Raw genomic sequence first — 15,907 nt, 5'->3', positions numbered from 1 at the left:
TTCGGGGCTCCCGTCGCCCCCCCCCCCGCAGACGGGCCTCGCTCGCACCGGCGTCGTCGCCCGACGCCGGTGTCATACCAATGAGCCGCCGTCAGCCGGAGACGGCCGCGCTAAATGGCCCGTGAAGCCCGCCCGGGGCCCTTGCGCGTCGTGTGAAACGGCCGCCGGATGAAAAACGAAAGCGGCGCGCACTGGGGACGGGCGGACGTCCAGGTTTTTTGGACAAATCAGCTGGCGCGCGCGCGGCCGTCGGCTAATTGGCGGGTTTCTCCGCGTCATGTGGCGCGCGCGGCCGGCGCTGACTGACTGGCGTCGGCCGTGGGCTGACTGACACTCACTTGTCGCGGCACTTGAAGTTGACGTCTCGCCTGCGCGCCCCGGCTGGCAGGCGTTCAGCAGCGGCACGCGCGCCGCGATCTGCCGTCGGTAGCGCCGTCGCCGTCGGCGGCGCTGGCGCGGCGGCAACGCCACCTGGTCGGAGCTGACGCGCTCGCTGTCGACGAACGTCACCTGGTCGATGTCCAGCCGGGACCAGGGCGTGAGCAGCGGCGTCGGCGGCGGCCGGCGGCGGCGCGCCGGCCGCCGCCGACGCCGGCCCCAGTCCCAGCCACTGAGCCAGCGGTGCTGGTACCGGCCGGGCTGCGCGGCGCGGCGCCCTGGCGGCGCGCGTACTGCGTCCGCTGGCCGGGCGGCGGCAGGTAGGTGTCGTGCAGCGTCGGAACGGTGGGCGGAGGCGCCGCCGCTGTCACCGCCGCCGCCGACCACCTCGCGCTCGGCCTCGGCCGTCGGCGCCTGGCGGCGCGCGGCCGCTGGACGCCGTCAGCTCGCTGGCCGGGAAGCACTTGGGCTCGAGCACGGTCGTGTCGAACGCCAGCAGGAAGTTGTAGTCTCCGCACGGCTGGAAACAAATGCCGGGTCGGACGCTGTTGGTGCGGGGCGCTGTATTGGTCGGTAATGGCCTGGAGCGGCTGTGGCGCCGTGCAGGTCCAGGTGCTGCCTGCTGCGCTGGTTTGAAGAGGGATGCCCCAAAGCCAGCGACGCAAACGTCGACATCACACGTTTCTATGGGCGCGTCTCGCACCCGCGAACGCTGACACCCGACGTTTCTGTAGGACGCTGTTCACACCCGGACGCAGCATCGATGCTTAGCGTGGTCGTGATGCCATTGTGTAATGCGGAATGGCATTGCACAGTGATGCGTCACAGTGTGCAAACTGAGGTTCGACGCGCTATCCTGAAGGCTCAGTGACGAACCAAAGGCAAGAAAACACCCGAGACCCGCCGCACTAGCCGTCCGATGCCGGTGCGCCTCTTAAAGCCCAGACCAACAACGGCCCTCGTGCGGCGTCCATCGCGCCGTGAGCCCGTTACTCACGTCTCCGAAGTTTTTGCACCAGCCGTCGAAGAGGACGGGCTTGTCGCGCGGACAGCGCGAGGGCGCGGCACTGCAGCCGGAAGGCGACGTTGAAGCGCAGCTGCTGGCTGTAGAGGCACACCTGGCTGCTGTAGACGGGCCGGCACGTGCCGAACGTGTCCAGGTACTGGCCGTCCGGACAGCCGCAGCGCGGCTCGCCGTACGCCGTCAGGTACACGCGCCGCGCGTCCTGGGGACGTGGCCGGCGCGCGCCACGTCAGCCAGTGGCGCGCACGCCGCTGCACCTCCCGCCGTTGGCGTTTGGTCACACGCATGTCAGGCTCACGGGGCATACGGCCGCGGGCGCTGCTGGCCGGCGGCGTGGGAACGGGCGTGGTGGCCGGGAGGTGCGGCGGGAGCGCCTCCGAGACCCATGTGGAGGCTCGGGACCCCGGTGGCCCCACGGCCGCCGGTCGCCGTCATGATCACCGTGGCGCTCCGTGAAAGGGCGCGCGGCGACGTGCGCGGCGTGTCAATAGGTGCGGGGGTCGCGCGCTCGCCGCGAGCCGCGGGCCCGCGGCGGCGCGGCGTCGACTTACCTGGACACAGGCCCTGCTCGTACACGTCGTGGCACAGGCCGTCGGCTTCGACGAAGGCGTACCCGTCCGGGCAGAGCTGGGTGGCGCACTCGCCCTGCGGCAGACGGGCGGGCGGAGCGTGGGTACCGGGCGGTGCCGGCTCAGGCCGGGCACGACGGCGGGGGACCGCAGACCAGGCCGGCGGTCCTGCGGCCCGGCCGTCGGCAACACATTCGGGTCAGCCGGATGCAAATGACTGGCGCTCCCGGACAGCTGTCGTTCAAGAGGGCTTCCGCGCCATCAGCGCCTCCGGCTGCTTGCGCAATGCCGTGCAAAAGTCGGGCGGAAAAGAAACGCGACGCGGCGTCCACTGCGGGAAGAAAGCCGCGCGGCGTGCTCTGGTTGCCGGCCTGAGGTCCCGCCGGTCTGTGGCGCGAGGCGGCGGCGGCGCCGCACCGGGTGTCACCTACCCTGCGCGTGTACATGTTGACGACCACCCACTGGCCGAGCGGGCAGTAGCCCTGCTCCAGGATGCGCTGACACGGCTGGTGCTGGTGGTAGGAGCGGTGTGTCGTCATCAGGCGCACCTCGTCGCGCGCGCAGCCGTCGTCTGGGTAGTCTTGACCTGAAACAGTGGCGCGTGCGCTCGGTCAGCCGCTGCAATTTGGAGGCGGTGTCAGCCCCGCTGGCCGGCCGCGGTGCCGCCGGCGCCGGCCCGGCGCGCCCGTCGGCTCCAGCGCAACATTCCGGATCGCGCACGCCATCGCGGAGAAACCCATCGGACGTGCTGTCTCGGCGTCGCGCCGCCTGACGGCGCCGTTGCAACACGACCGGCGGCGGCGGCCGTGGCTGACCGCTGACGCACAGACAAACGGGGCGCGCACGGCGGCCCCCTCTGGCGGCCCGCCAAACCCGTTACGGTGCCGCTGCGGTAAGCGGCTCGGGCCGTCGCGTCAGGGACGCGCGCGCGCCCGCCGTGCGCGACGCGCTCTGCCGGCTGTCCGGTGCAGCCGTGGTCGGCCCGGGCGGCTCTCGTCTCCCGCCGGCCTGTCCCCCAGGCCCCTGCCGGGCCGGCCGGGACCCGGACGGCCAGTTATCGGTGATGAGAGTGACCGGGAGTGGAGAGCGGCCGCCTCTGTGGGCCGCCGATAAGAAGAAACCTCTTAATTATTCATGTGCCGTCGTCGCCGAGCAGGCTCAGATAAAGGGATATACTTATAACTCGGCTGATGAACGCGATTGAGGACAGCGATCGGTTTAAGCGCCGGCCACCGGGTAACCGGGCGGCCGGGCCGTGCGCCGAGTTCCGTGCGCGCATTTGGGGCAGTCGTCCTCTTTTTGGGCGATCCGTCGCCGCTGTCGGCCGGCCGGAGAAACTGCCATATGTCGATTGTCCTCTTTTTGTCGGGCGAAAAGGGTCGGCGGGCCGTCCTCCCAGAGGGAGACATCTGCCGTGGCGATTGGGGAATTTAGGCGGCGCGGCAGGAGGCTGCGTTCTCGCTGTCTTGCTGCCGGCTGCCGGTGCTGCGGTGCGCAGCGGCGGCGGCGGCGGCGTCCGGCTCAGCGTCGCCGACCATCGTCAGGTGTGGCGATGACATTTCCCCGCCGCGGCGCGGCGGCGGCACCCCGAACGCCTCCGGCGAGCGCCGGCTGACCGCCTCCGGGCGAGCTGTCTGCTGGCGTCTGCCGCGCCGCACGGGGCGCGCCCGGAGCCGGCGGTCGGCAGGGAGCCGCGGGGACCGCGTCCCGTCCGCCGGCGCGGTTTACGTCGGCGGTGCGTGGGCTCGGCGCGGTCCGTGTGCGGTCTCACACGCTCATCTGCGGGCGGGCGGACCGGCGCCAGCGTCGGCCGCGCTGTTGACGAGCGCAGGCCGGCGCGAGGCGGGCCGCCCGGGGCGGCGGAGGCCGGACTCGGCGCGGTACCGTCTGCACCTGCACCCGGCGTTCCCCCGGCGACAGCCCTGAGAGCGGGTGAAACGGCCGGCGCGGCGGCGCTGGGAGTGTTCCGGCTCTCACCGGGCGGCGTCGGTGCCGGCTGCCCCGTCGACGTCCGTGTCCGGCCGAGCGCTGCCCAGCACCGCCCAGCGCCGCCGCCCCGCGCTCCGCGACAGAGCCGATCGGCGGGCGCTGCTTGTGAAACGACTGACGGACACGAGGCAGAACCGGGCCGTTGCGATAGCGCGCCGGCACGATCGCGAGTCACGCCGCGCGCCCTTGGCGCTCGCAGAGGAGCCCGCGCCCAATAGACCGTTGGCAGCTAATTAATGAATCGCGCAACGACGCCTCAGCGAATGAATATCCGCCACTGTCGGCGGTTATTCTCGCCGTCCGCGCGTGCTCTCTGCACGATTTGCTGCTAATCTGGCGCGCGACTTTAGAATGGTTTGTGCAGTATAGCGTGCGCCAGCGACCTTCCGCGGTGGACTTGCACTGTAATGTCCAAATCCGGTGGGAAAATGACTGTGAGGGAAAGTTGCAGCCCGAGGTGTCAACACGAGCGCTGAACAGCCGTTCATGTGTGGAGAACGAGCAGCGAGGGCTACTGATTTTGCAGCGGGGCGTGCCGTTGTGTTTACAGCTTATTCATTGTCGGTCATGGGGTCACGGCACTCCGAAAGTGCTGGGCTAACTGCCTCAGTCTGGTGTGTTATGCAAATTAATTAATGAGATGATGAGCCCCAGATCGGCTGGTTGGAACGGGGCCCGACACGGTTTGTGGTCTACTTTATTTCGCGGCGTGCGCAGCAGATTGGCCGCCGCTGTCCAAGGTGCTGCAAGTGCTTCAGAACGGGACATGTGCTGAAAGCAGGGTCTAATCGGTAGTGACTTGGTCATACCGCTGAGCAGCACGGGGCCTCAGCTGTTATCCAGACTTTTTACGGATGTTTTCAAGTTGATTTTTCACTCCTGGAGGTGCCGCCCGGGCCTAGTTTCATGAATAGAAACTGCGAACATACTGGTTTCTAGCTTGTGTAGGGTAGGCGTGTGGGCCGGAAGTAAGCCGATTTTCTGCTTAATCTCCGACTATTTAAATAAGTGATAAACAGGACATGCCGGTCTGACCAAGTTGCTTTTTGGTTCACGACTCCATTCTACACAAATGAAATGCGCGTGGATTGGCACCTCCGCTTTATGAAACTAGGCATCGGTTTCATTTTAGCAGGGCCCTTAGCACACGTGCCGCGGAAAGGCGACGAAAATCGGCCGCGTCGTCATGCCACAACAGGAGGCCAGGTCGTGGGGCCGCGTCACAACGTAGGCGGAGGCTGCGGGAACGGTGTCGGCGGGGCGTCCGAGTCGGGCCGGCGCGGCGGGCTGCTGCAGGCCGGGCACGCGCGGCGCGACGGCGTCCGCCGCCGGCCGACTGACCGGCCGACGGTCGCCGTCAAACAAAGAGAAACTCTGTGTGCCATTACGCCCGGTGACTTGCAGCCGTTGCAGCGGCCGAGGCGGCGTTGGGCGCCGGCGCCGGCGCCAGTGACCTCCGTGCGCGGCCGGACGCGGGAGGGAGTGGTGGGCCCGGCCACCCTCACCGAGCCCGCCCGCCCGCCGGCCGGGCTGCACGTGCACACACGGAACCGCGGCGGCTCCGCGAGCGCCGCGTCATTCGGCATGCGCCGATAGCATCGCTGCCCGGTGATTGACGACAGCGACGGATTACTGCCGACGTCGCCGTCCGAGACGGCGATGGCCGCAGTTGCCTGGGCGGGCGCGGTCGTTGCGTGTGCTCCGCGACGCGATCAGCGGGGTCGGATCGGCCGCGCGGCACTTACCTGTGACTGGGATGCTGTGAGGCAGCACCGGCAGCGAAACGTTGGCGGCGCCGGCGGCGCCCGCGTGGGGGGTGGGCACCTCGCGGCCACCGTTCGGTGAGCTCGCTTGCGCCTGCAGGAAGTCGATGAACGGCACGCCGTAGCCGAGCTGCAGCGACGGCAGCGCGCTGCCGCCTCCGCCTCCGCCTCCGCCTCCGCTTCCACCTCCATCTCCACCTCCACCTCCACCTCCACCTTTGCCGCCGCCGCCGACACTGCCTTCGTACGAGGAGGACGCGTACGAGTAGGCGCTGCCGCCGGCCAGTCGGTAGGCGCCGTACGTGTCGTTGGTGCGCGGCGGCAGCGGGACGGTATCGGCCGGCGTCGACGGCTGCCGCCCACCCAGCGTCGAGTAGGCGGCGCTGGGCGGGGACAGCGGCTTGGCGTCGGCCGCTGTCGGCGGCGGCGACCTGGTCACCAGCGCCGGCCGCGGCGGGTGGGCCCAGCCGGCTGGCCCGATCACGGCCAGCTGGTAGTCGTGCAGCGCGGCCGGCGTGTACGCCGGGGCGAGGAACGGGTGCTGCGGCGACAAGTGGTTGACGGGCCCGGCGCCGTACGGCCGGCCGTAGTGGCCCACGGAGGCGGCTCCCGATGCCTGCGTGGCGCGCGCCAGCAGCAGCAGCAGGATCAACAGCAGGCCGAGCGAGCCGAGTCCGCCGGCCGGCAGCAGGCAGCCGGCCCAGCCAGCCGACAGGCATCGGCCAGCCGCAAGCATCGCGCCCTCCGGCATCTCTCTCAGGCGCGCTGCCGGGACCGGCACCCGCGGCGCGCGCGCATCACTCGCCACCGGCGGCCGCGCGTGCGCTCCGGGCGGCGGCGGGAGGCGCGGCTCGTCACCCACGCTGCTTGCTCTCCCCGTCTCCGACCGCGGCGCGGGACGCGGCTGCTGCGCGGGTCCACCGGCTGCTCCTGCCGACAGAGACGCGCCCGGTCAGGGGGTCACGGGGTCGCGGAGCGGCCCGCTCCGCCGCCGCCTCGCCACCCCCGATTGAGAGCTCACCGCCGGAGAGCAGGGCGATTTGTCATCCTGGCTGATTACGGGTACCATCGCGGCGGGGGCCCTGTAATGGCACGTCACATGGTCGTCGGGCGGCGGTGGGTGGCAGCCGGCGTGCGGCGGCGGCGGGGCGCGGCGGGGGCGGCGCCGGGTCCCGCAGGAGAGCGAGGACGCGCCGCTGCTGTGTCATGGACGAGGAAGTGTTACCGCCCCAGACCGCGCCCTGGCCGCCGGCCGCGCCGCTGCAGGCCGATCAAGATGCGGCGCGTATTGCTGTACAACATTGCTCGGCATCACTGCCGCCGATCAAGGGCACCGGCCCCGGTGCTGCCCTTGAGAGCATGTGTCGCGGCCTCGCGGCGCCGGTGCGGCGCCGCCGGGTGCGCCGGCCCCGCCCGTGTCCCCACCGCCGGGCACCGTCCCCGACATCAGACGGGGGTGCGCGGGCGTGGCCACCAGAAGCCGACCGTCCCCGACCGGCGGGTGTGGCCGCTGCGGCCGCGCGACCTCCCGCCCTCTCGCCCTGCCCTCGTCGGCGGTCACTCCTGCGCTGAAGGATCGCTGGCCGCCGCCGCCGGTGGGCGAGTGCGAGCGAACCGGCCTTGTGCACGGAGTTGCCGGCGCGGGGGTGCATGGTGGACCGCGCGGCCTCGCCGCCGGTCCGACAGCTGTCCTAGCGGGCCGGCGGACGGCCTGCATTCCCCGCGGTGTGACGTCACGGCCGGGGCAGGGGCGGCCTGCACCGCAGGACCGCGGCGCTGATGTGTGGTAAGGAAACAGCGCCGGTGGCTGGGGCTGCCTGGCACCTGCCAAGCCGTGTGTGCTCTGCTGCAGACCCTTCCGCATCGGGCGCCGGTCGCTTCAGGTGGGGGATGAGTGGGGCTGTCGGCGTCTTGGAAGGACCTCGAGACAGGAAGGTCGGCGTGCGGTCCGCTGACCGTGCAGTCATGCGAAGTCAATCCATGTGCTGTCGCAAGGTCGCGTGCGGCCTGCCGGAAACGGGTGGACGCCTGTGGACGCCTGCCGGAGACGGGCGGACGCCTGTGGACGCCTGCCGGAGACGGGCGGATGCCTGTGGACACCTGCCGTGATCGTGCAGCCTGTCGCGCTCTCGCCACTCGACCGGCGGCGTGATGAGTGATGGGCGGCGAGCGCCACCGGACGCGCGGCACAGCGCTCCTGTGGTGGATCAGCGGTCGACGGGTTTGGCCAGGGAGAACATGCTCAGCGTGAGCAGTCCTGCCCCACCCGCCGACACGCTCTCTGCAAGCTGATATATTTGCAACCATCAATCCCAGCTTCATGCATTTTTTTCAAAAAAGCGTAGTTTTTTAAAGCTGCACCATGCAATTTGTAAGCATTTGCATGTCAGGTCTTTGGTGTGGCGTGTTTTTGGTGCATCGCTACAGGATAAACAAAACTTTGACGTGGGATCGACCACGGCTCAACATGGGAAACACAAACTGTGCAGATTGTGATAAGATCGGCAGACGGCGAAAATTTCGGCCGCCCGACGTTGCAGCGATACAGGACGAACTCCGATTGATGGAGGAGGGGGCCGCGCGGTCGCATGGGCAGGCGTTTTGGTCCATGTGTGGGGCTGGTCAGGTGCGCTGGAGTGCAAGCCGGGGATCCGGCCGTCTTTGGGCGGTACGAAGGATTTGTGCCAGGACAGATACAGGCGTACAGCTGTTTGTTATGGACTAGTTTATCTAATGATCGCTTGGAGGAGGTCTTAGCATTGTCCTTGACATAGGACCGGCAGACAGCCAGGAAATGGCCAACGGGGTTTTCTTCTGAGCTTATCTCGAATACCGTTCTGTGTGCCGAAGCTGAGAGAGATTGGTTCGTGAAGGCTATGCAGCCGTCTCACCCAGGCCATTGTGATCGGTGTCCACCCAATATTTATGCGTTTTTTTTCTTCAAGACGCTGGTTGCAGTCCCTGAAAACGACGATCGCTCAGAATTATGAATGTTGACTGAAATTACCGGGACCGGGCCGTCCCACGGGCAGCCAGTTCGATTATTTCAGCTGTGACCTGACGCCAGGGCGCTGCACTGTGAACCGCTATTTGTTAATCTGCAACGAAAAACGAAAACGGCGATACATTGTTATGGCCTGCTCGCATGACTTCCCCACGGTGTCTCGTTACCTCCGCGCGTGTTTGAGCATCACGCGCACGAACGTTACAGCCGTGGTTATCGCCTCGCTTGTGACACGCGACATCAGGTGTCTTGTCGGTAACATGATGCGGGCATTCCAGCACCGTTTCAGAACACGCGATGACGGGCGGTGTTAGGAAATCGTGCACATCTGGTGGCATTTCTGGAAACCGTACGGAGAGTTATCTCTTGCCATGAATTGTGGCCATTTGGTGTGGCTAGACGTAGTACTGTAATCTCCTGCATGTAACTGGCGGTTGTTACGGCTAAACCGAGTGCTGTGTGCGCTCATGCGATCACGTGCACCGCCATGTCGCCTGTCGCGTCCATTTGAGGTGCGGCACTGGCGGCAGTAAGCTGCGGCCAGCCGCCACGTGGGAGGATGGGAGCCGTCTCCTGTGTGAGCTCTGGCTCCTGATGGCGGACACCGCGCGCCGAGTCCTGTCCAGCTGACCGCCCGCACAGTGTTTATCGATGGGAGCACTCAGATATACAGACTTTACGGCCCTGCAGGCGACCTGCGCCGCACTGGCTACGGCTGAATGGAAAGGAATGCGCAGTCTTCGCTGACGTCACGCGCCAGGTCCGCACCACCATGTGTGTGGCGGTGGCGGTCCGCGCCATCTCACGCGGTCCTCCAGCTCGCCGCTGATGTCGCCATGATGTGTGCGGTATTGGGGTCTGTTTTTGCACCTAGTTATTCACCAAAGCTTGTACACTAAGCGCAGCTTTCGGTTTGGCCGGGTCACTTTCGAATTCCTCGCGGAGAACTCGTCGGTCCCGGGCGTTTAGGCTGTACGTGGGCAAATTTGATAGCACACGGGAAATGGCTGGATGCGGAGCGACAGTGCGCACACGCCCAGCCATATTCATGAGCAAGCTTTCGAAGATCATTGGTAGAAACCACATGAATGGCTGTCCAGCTGCCCTGAAATGGGCCGCCGCCGGCGACAGACGCCGGTGCCGCGAGCCGCGGTCCGGCCGGTGCCCGTCGCCGTGCCCGTTCTCCGCGAGGTGTTGCGGGGCGGGGCGGAGCGGCTGGCCCGGGCAACTACCTCCATCGTGCTCTGGTATGCTGATGGCGCGCTCGGCACATGCTCAGGGGGAAGCGGGCCGTGCAGCGCGCGCGCGCACCGGCAATTGGCGCTGCGGCGATCGGCGCCGCTCTGCGGTTGGGACGATGGAGGCAGTTGGGTTGGGACGCGTGGCGGGCGGCGGGCGCGGCGCGCGGCGCGCTCCGAGCCGGTCTGCATTGGTGCCGTCGCCTCCGGCGGAAGGACGGGATGGAGGACGCGGTGCACAGTTGGTGCTGTCCGCGCCCGACGGCTTTTGATCTGGGCTAGTGTGGAGGGGCTCGAGGGACAGCGGGTGGCCGGGCGCACATCGCCGGGTCCGGCTGGCAGGTACGGACGGCGCCGCCCGCCGCTCATTCTGCATCTCTGCGGACCGGCGCGCGCCGCCGCCTGCCGCTCCCGGGGACTCGACGTCGCCGGGGGACAGTGACGTCAAACTTCAGGAACGGGAGGTTCCAGTCATTGGTCGTTGGCCCGCCGGACTGACCCGCGCCCCCACCCATCGGCTCATCGTAGAACCCGGAGGATGGAGAACGTTCCCGGAACGCGAGTCCGGCTGGGAAAAGTTCCAAGGTGCCGTTCGAGATCCCTCGGGTTTCTCTACAGCCGGAAGCCTCTTTCCGGGTCTATCCATCCAATTTTGACTTTTATGGGCTGAGCTGATCGCATTGCAGTAACATCGCTTGCCGGTCATGCATGCACGAATGGATCATTGAAATAAAATGGACGAGGCCGGGTACAGAAGTAACGCAAGAAGTAATTACTATTTTTAAGCATGGTTATCTAAGCCCACATTGCGAACATCACGGTGAGCGTGTTTTGGCTAGACTTCGCGTGACTGGCTCCTCTCGGGTTCATTGTTCGACCCTTCACAATCCGCAGGGTTCATTGCGCCAGTGGGCGTACAGGTTTCTCAAGCGCAGAAATTGTAGTGTAATGTAGTTTGATAATATAACAGTCATTTCAGTGTCAGGCGCTGTCCGTGTGCGTTTAGACGACTGATGCCCGTCAGAAATCGTGTGTGCGCCGCGATGTTGCGAGGAGAAATACTACATGGACGGTACATTGAACGAGGAATAAAGCATAAGCGTGTTTCGAAACTCACGCTTACAATTGTCATGTACTTCGACGTGTCGCACTGCGAAATCAGCGGGATACTTTATTCAGTGTTGTGATTGCCACAATCGTCCCCGAAGTTCCATCAATATGCATGGCCAATCAATGTTTCGATGGCTGAACACCTATTTACCCGCTGACAGGTGGGAGCGCCTGTTTTCTACAGCGCTGCTGCAGGACACTTGCCATTCATCATTGTGAAAAGTCATACTGGTTGTGATCGTTGGCGTGGAGCTGGTGCACGCGCCTGACGGTGGCACCCGCTTCACCCACCCACCTGTTCAGCGGAGGCAGCAGACGCGTTCGGACACGGGGACACGGCTGGACGGGTCGGTGAGGCTGGCATGGTTATTGGCGCGCGGCACGTTCTCTGGCATGATGCAAGGGTCTTCTGGGATTGTGGAAAGCTGAGTGATTGCTCGAAACGGGTGAACATGAACGTGGACACCTGGGAGTGTCTAAAATTGCACTGAAGCGGGCGTAGCGTGCGCACAGTGGTGTGTCAGAGCTAGAAGTTTGGGCGGCGGCCACCGTCGGCCGGCTCACCGTTCACGCCCCTTTTACCTTTTCTTGGAAAATGAGACGGGTTTTATGACGTGAGGCGGAGATCAAAACTGTTGTTCAGCTAACGAAAGGCTTGTCAGAAATCGACAAAAGCCGTTGCTGTTCGTGAGCCGGTGCGTCATGAACTGATTGGTTCCCGATTTCTAAGGTGACTGGATCTGGCATCGCTGTTGACAATTTGCCGCTTGCATAACCGCAAAAAAGTACATTCGCTGCCCCGTCATAAGCCCTTGTGGTCACTAACGGGAGAAATCTTCATAAATCAACGAGGCCTTATTGATGTTTGGGTGTAGATTGAATGTTCCTTTTGGGGGGGAGAATCCATTTTATTGCTGTTCATTAGTACCATCAATGTGCCGTTGATTTGGCCTGATTTATGCTTGCTCAGTCATCGACCTCATCAGATCGGTATCTGGGATCAGTACTGGCTGCCGGCGTGTTGAGTTTGACAACCAGTTATGCCATAATTGCGTCATTGAAATGTGTGCCGACAGCTGGGAAGTAGCTGGCGATGTCCGCTCCACAAAAACAACTTAATAAGGTCTGAGAGGGATGATTAAATAACCACCGTAGACTTTGATACGAAGTTGCGAGAATCGCATGTCTCTGCTTGTCATGAGGCCTTACTTGGCAACTTGGTCTTCGGGGCCCGTAACGTTTGGCTGATGGAAATGCATGTACAAAATATGAAGACCTTGACTCCCCCCCCCCCCCCACACAATGCTGGGCGTGTTACATCGTTGATGGAGGAGGGCGCTGGCGTGCTCGGCTCTAATGCACTGGGCTATGAATATTGTCATCTGTTAAAGTTAAAATACGCTTTCTGCCGTAAAACCCTTAGGGGAGGGCAAAAAGGTGGGGCATTACTTTGTGACATGACTCGAGCAGTCACAACTACCCCGGGACCCGTTTGTAGGAGGACGTCTCACAGCCGTCAGCGTGACCACACTTCAGCGGGAGTCGGTCGGCTCCCGGCTGTATCCTCCTGTGGTATTTACCACGTGCACGACGGTATCCTGTAGCGTTTGCCACCTGCACGGCTGTTTAAAACCGGTCGTCGCGGTGCCGCCCGGCGCGCCAGCCGGCGAGCGCTGGACGCGGCGGAAGGGGCCGCGCCGGGGGGGGGGGGGGGGGCAGAGCACCCACCTACCTGTCTCTGCCGCTGGTGAGCGCCGTCGGACGATCCGCGCCGCCCAGCTCTCTGCTCGCGACTGCCGTCAGCAGCACGGCCGCCGCCCGGGCACGGTCGCCGTCACGTCACGCGTGACGTCACGCGGCGGCACGCCTGCTAAGGGTGCATGCCTCATGACCGTGCGTACCGGTATTCGAGGCGCCGTAGTGCAGGCGACTGAATGGTCGTGACGCGTTGTACGCGTGGCGTTGCGGGAGATGCTCACCTTAAGGTTTTCCCCGAGGTATTGGAACTACTTAATGCAAAAAAGAAGCTGCGTCAACTCGGCTGGCACGATTTGACACGTGCCCTTGCGTCATCGCTGCGTACAAGCGGAAGTCCATCGTTTTCAGCTGCGTGGTTGGGTGAATCTGATCTGCACAATGCAAGTCGTCATGCGCCGTTTTGGGTCTCCGCTTTATTTCGTGATTTTTGATATCCGAAAATCCGGAAATAAATTCTTCAAAACACCTAGTGTTTTTAACCTGAGTGACAGTTGAAACGATTGTCCGTTCTCAGACGCAGGTGATGTGTTTTGTTGCCGCGCCTGTAGCAAGTCGTCCTCGACGGTTTGAGCGGTCACGTTGCGCCCCCAGCAGCTAGATCTGTCCGTGTAGCTCCGTATTTGTCGTCGCCACCAGACGCTCGTCTGCCGCGCACTGGCCGCGCGGCGGGCTGAGCCGTGCCAGATGAGTACCAGCGGAAGGTGCCGACCCGGCGCGTGCAGACGCAGCCGCCGCGAGTCGGCCCGGGCCGCACCCGCCGCCGCCGTCAGCTCCCCACAGCGGGCGTCGGATGCGGGGTCTGCCGGGTCACGGGCGTTCGCTCGTCCGCTGCTGATTTGCGAGCGGGCGCTGGCTGGAGGCTCGTGGTGGACGATGGGGATGGAGGCGAAGGCCACTTTCAGCAGGCGCGGATGTGGATTAGACTGTCAAAGCAGTTCGTGGAGGGGCGGGAGAGGGGGCATTCCCACTCTCGGGAGACGTTGGGGCACATGGGTCTCGGTTGGTGAGTGTGTGGTGCTCCTCGTTTTGCAGCTGGTAATCTCTGGAGTTTGCCTATTGTTATGTAGTGCATTGCGGTTGCCAGAATTTTACCTTCTCAGTCTAACTGGACCCCAACTTTTTGCATTTCTTAGGCCCATTCATGTCGCTTATGTAGAAGATATTGTTCGCGTTGTTATTGTCCACACTTCCAGCGAACCGGCCCCAGTATTCAGGCATGCAGTAAAACTTTCTCCTGGGTAGGTAGGTGTTTCTCAGTGGCGTGGGCACCTGAATTGCTTTGTTACGCGTCGCTGTAGTCGGCCTCTTTTGTGCCGGACGCACACAAAAAGCTTGTTATCCGTGTCCATCTTCGCGTGCCAGCTTCGCATGACGCTGGCGCAGCTCGGGCGCATGCGTGCATCCGTCCGCGGACTGGTGTGGTGCGTCCGCCGACTCGCTGGGCTCTAGATAGTGTCCGTGCGGTTTGTCGGTGAACGCCATCTTGTCCACAACGTGGTTTTGACTGTTGATTGCATGTGGGATGTTGGCCGTTTTTCATAGCCCGCTGTCGTAATACGACGCTTTGCAATTGTAGTAGCCTTTGGTGTCAGGGATAATCTACCTAGAGGCGTTGGCAATATTCAAGTTAAATCAGGATCACCCTACACCGCCATGTGACACATTTTGTCTGATCGTGGCACTAGCCTTCTGCAGGATCTACACAGCATCGCACTGGGTCAATTGTATAACATTAGATATCATTACCGGCTTTTACCGTTCGATTGTGGGATGGGATGGAAATACTGTTGAGGAGCGGGCAACATTAATAATTCATGATGGTAATGGAATGCCTGGAATTTAGGCGCCTCGTTTCCTCGACTCACTTGACGAACTTCCAGAACTTTCGCTTTTTCCTGGAGATTGCCTCTGTTTACTAAACATGCTGTCGTTAAGTGATTTGTTGACGCTTATAACGAGCTAGACTGCATTCTCAGACGCGAACGCATGCAGGCTGATGTGCACAACCTGGTGCTGGCGACCTCTGCGTCATGCGGGAGGAGGGTATGCTGTCCCGGCGTCCCGGGTCAGCCGTGTAATGTGGTCTTCAGCTGGGGCGGGACCTCGGGTCAGATGGAGGTCAACGAGGCCCGATCCATCATCATCGCCGTGACAAATGGCTGTCTGCCGAGGGCGCCTCTGGCGGATGTTTACAGAATTAGCTCTCGTCTGCTGACGACTACCGCCTACGGCCGTCTTCGCAGGGTCTCATTATAAACCGCTGCCTCCCGTCAGTATGTTTCCCTAACGCGTCGTCGGACGGCGCGCTTTATAAGTTCAGCTGTCACTTTTCAACACTGGTCTCGTGCCGACGTACCCCACTGGACGGTGACCTCCCATTCGGCGCACGGCGCAGTGGGGGCCGAATGGGAGGCGCCCTCCTGACGTCCGCGTAACTTTGTACACGTTGATCCTTACACTGCTCTCACCTCCTCCCCGACGCATGCGCTGTCATGCTCCTCTCCCTACCCGGTCCGGAATCCCCACAGTCCTGACCTTACTCGCGCATGCTGCCGACCTCTGCCCAGTCCCGGGCCGCCGACGGTGCCTGCCACGGGGGCCGGCTCGGCCCTGGGCGTTGGGGCGCATCGGGAGTCGACGGGTGGCTGCGGCCGGCAGGCCTCGCCCAGCCCGCCGGCCGCCGACCGCCAGCGCGCAGCCGGCGTCAGAGGAGAAACTGGCCGTCTGTCAGCGGCCTCCTCCCGGGCCGACTTGGGCCGGCGCTACTCCCTGGCCTCCGCCTGAGCCGGGACCGGCGCGCGGTCCCGTGGCTTCCGGGGTGTCTCGGAGAGGACCGGCCAGCCCCGGGTGGGTGTGGCCGAGCGGCCGTCAAGACTGGTGGATGCCTGTCGGCCCTCCGTGTTTCCTGGCAAGGCATGCAGTCGGTGGCCGGCTTGGGCCGGAAAAAGCTCGTCAGGCTTGTCCATGTGTGCGCCAGAAGTTTGTGAGGTTGGAACAAGCTTATGTAAAACTTTGGCTTGCACTGACGTCGACGCTCCCTATCCGACCTTTTTGGTCGCGCCTATTAACACGTA

The 15,907-nt window shown here is 63.9% G+C and overlaps 1 protein-coding gene and 1 pseudogene across 1 annotated transcript; one reads left to right on the top strand and one right to left on the bottom strand.

Annotated features, from left to right (window-relative positions):
• The window catches only part of LOC119100286 (T-complex protein 1 subunit alpha-like), a 42,938-nt pseudogene extending 42,508 nt beyond the window's left edge, over positions 1 to 430 (top strand).
• Positions 431 to 1,696: 1,266 nt separating this feature from the next.
• On the bottom strand, positions 1,697 to 7,375 carry LOC119100284 (uncharacterized). The gene is made up of 6 exons (XM_037223392.1): positions 7,343 to 7,375; positions 6,611 to 6,653; positions 6,239 to 6,488; positions 5,706 to 5,902; positions 2,403 to 2,557; positions 1,697 to 2,047 (listed from the first exon to the last, which is right to left on the bottom strand). Exons 1-6 carry the CDS (start codon positions 7,373 to 7,375, stop codon positions 1,697 to 1,699), a joined length of 1,029 nt encoding a protein of 342 aa, XP_037079287.1.
• Between the last annotated feature and the right edge of the window lie 8,532 nt (positions 7,376 to 15,907).

The sequence above is a fragment of the Pollicipes pollicipes genome, unplaced genomic scaffold (assembly GCF_011947565.3).
Source record: "Pollicipes pollicipes isolate AB1234 unplaced genomic scaffold, Ppol_2.1 Scaffold_4881;HRSCAF=5763_pilon_pilon_pilon, whole genome shotgun sequence".
In the NCBI taxonomy this organism is placed as follows: domain Eukaryota; kingdom Metazoa; phylum Arthropoda; class Thecostraca; order Pollicipedomorpha; family Pollicipedidae; genus Pollicipes; species Pollicipes pollicipes.
This window is presented reverse-complemented; position numbering and strand designations above follow the sequence as displayed.